Here is a 1,539-nt window from a genome sequence, read left to right as displayed (position 1 = left end):
GCCCCCAGCCGCTCTGCTGGGGAAGGAGAGCGGGGGCGGGGGCAGGCCCGGATTGGGACCGTCTGGGTGATAGAGGCCCCTTTGTCTGGGGGTTTATGGTGTGCTAGGCAGCCCTTCCGGTGCGGCAGGAAGCGCCGAATGGAACCAGATTGGCCCGGGGGGCCCAGGGCCGGGGGCAGGAAGAGGGGGAGGGAGGCACCTCCACTGCTTCACGCCACTCCAGCACTGTTCCGGGCTTCCTGGCTGCCCCATGGTCCCCTCGCACACCACAGGCTGCCCCAGCCCTGTGCTGTCCTGCCATGGTGCCCGCAAGTTGGCACCGTCCCTGGGTCGAGGATGCTGCTGGGGCTGGCCATGCCCTGGGGTCCCCGCAGCAGCACTTGCCACCTCCACATCCCATGGCAAGGACATGCCTAGCTGCTTGGCCGTGGTGGGAACATGTGTCCCACAGGCCTGCTTGGCGTGACTTGCAGCTGGTCCCACAGGGGCCCTGGGAGCCCACCTTGGGGGGCAGCCTCGCCCAGGGGATGGGCTTTCTGGGGCGCTGGGATGGGCAGTGGCGTTGCCTCTGCATGGGGCAATTGCCTGGGTCCATACCGCCCTGGTGAGGATGGGGTTAAGCCCGTTGCACCCCAGTGGGATAAGCACAGACGGCAGAAGACAGGAAGTGAGAAGGCAGCAGAAGGCAGAGGGGCTGAGCAGCTAGGTGGGAACGGGGCCGGGGCCAGCACTGGGCAGGGGCCGGCGCTGCCTGCGGCGAGGGCAGATGGCAGGGCAGCCGTGCCAGACGGCACAGGGCCACATCCGGCGCTCAGCCCTGAGGTTGGCGCCTCACTGGCCCCCTCAGGCCAGAGCTGGGGTCAGGGGGCTGCAGGCATGAGAAGAGGCGATTGTGTGGGGCTGGGCAGCACTTCAATGGCCCTTTGTGTGCCCTTCCTGGCCCGGGGCTCGGGGTGGTGCCGGCCCCTGCAGTGCTGGGGGGACAGAGGTGCCCACCAATGCCCCTGGATGCTGGGGTGCCTGGGAGGGGGATGGCGATGCTCCTGTTGTCACCTAGACCCAGCAGTGCCAGGGGGATGGCTGTGCCCCGCCTTGCCCCCAGACCACCACAGTGGCCTCATCCACCTGCCCTCAGACTGGTCCCTTTTCCCTGCCCTGCTGTACCCCAGCCCTTGTGCCCCACCTGTCCCTGCCCTAGAGGGCTGGGCAGCTGGGATGTGGGGTGCCAGTGCTGGCTGCAGCTCTGCACTCCCCCTTGCAGTACGGTGGGCGGGAGTGGAGCTGCTGGGACCGGCTGGAGATGCAGGCAGTCAGCGCAGATGGGCAGGAGATGACGGTGCAGGAGGTGCTGGACTGGCTGCAGGTGAGCCTGGTGTGGACAGCACCCAGCCAGGTCACCCTGGGAGGGGGTGCAGAGATGGATCCTGACACCCACCTCTTGCAGAGGACACATGGCTGGACTGTGACCATGCTCCTGCATGGCCACACTGTGCTCTATGACGGGGAGGATGACGAAGAGACACGGACCCGGCAGCGGGC

General features: G+C 67.6%; 1 protein-coding gene across 1 annotated transcript in view; it reads left to right on the top strand.

Annotated features, from left to right (window-relative positions):
- Window positions 1-1,533, top strand: part of UBA7 (ubiquitin like modifier activating enzyme 7) — a gene marked incomplete at its 3' end in the record, with an annotated part of 9,510 nt that extends 7,977 nt beyond the window's left edge. The window contains exons 21-22 of the mRNA XM_035901517.1: window positions 1,199-1,363; window positions 1,445-1,533. Coding sequence (XP_035757410.1) covers window positions 1,199-1,363; window positions 1,445-1,533 — 254 coding nt within the window. The remainder of the gene's footprint in view (window positions 1-1,198; window positions 1,364-1,444) is intronic.
- Window positions 1,534-1,539: the final 6 nt, after the last annotated feature.

The sequence above is a fragment of the Egretta garzetta genome, unplaced genomic scaffold (assembly GCF_000687185.1).
Source record: "Egretta garzetta isolate BGI_Z169 unplaced genomic scaffold, ASM68718v1 scaffold861, whole genome shotgun sequence".
Lineage (NCBI taxonomy): Eukaryota > Metazoa > Chordata > Aves > Pelecaniformes > Ardeidae > Egretta > Egretta garzetta.
This window is presented reverse-complemented; position numbering and strand designations above follow the sequence as displayed.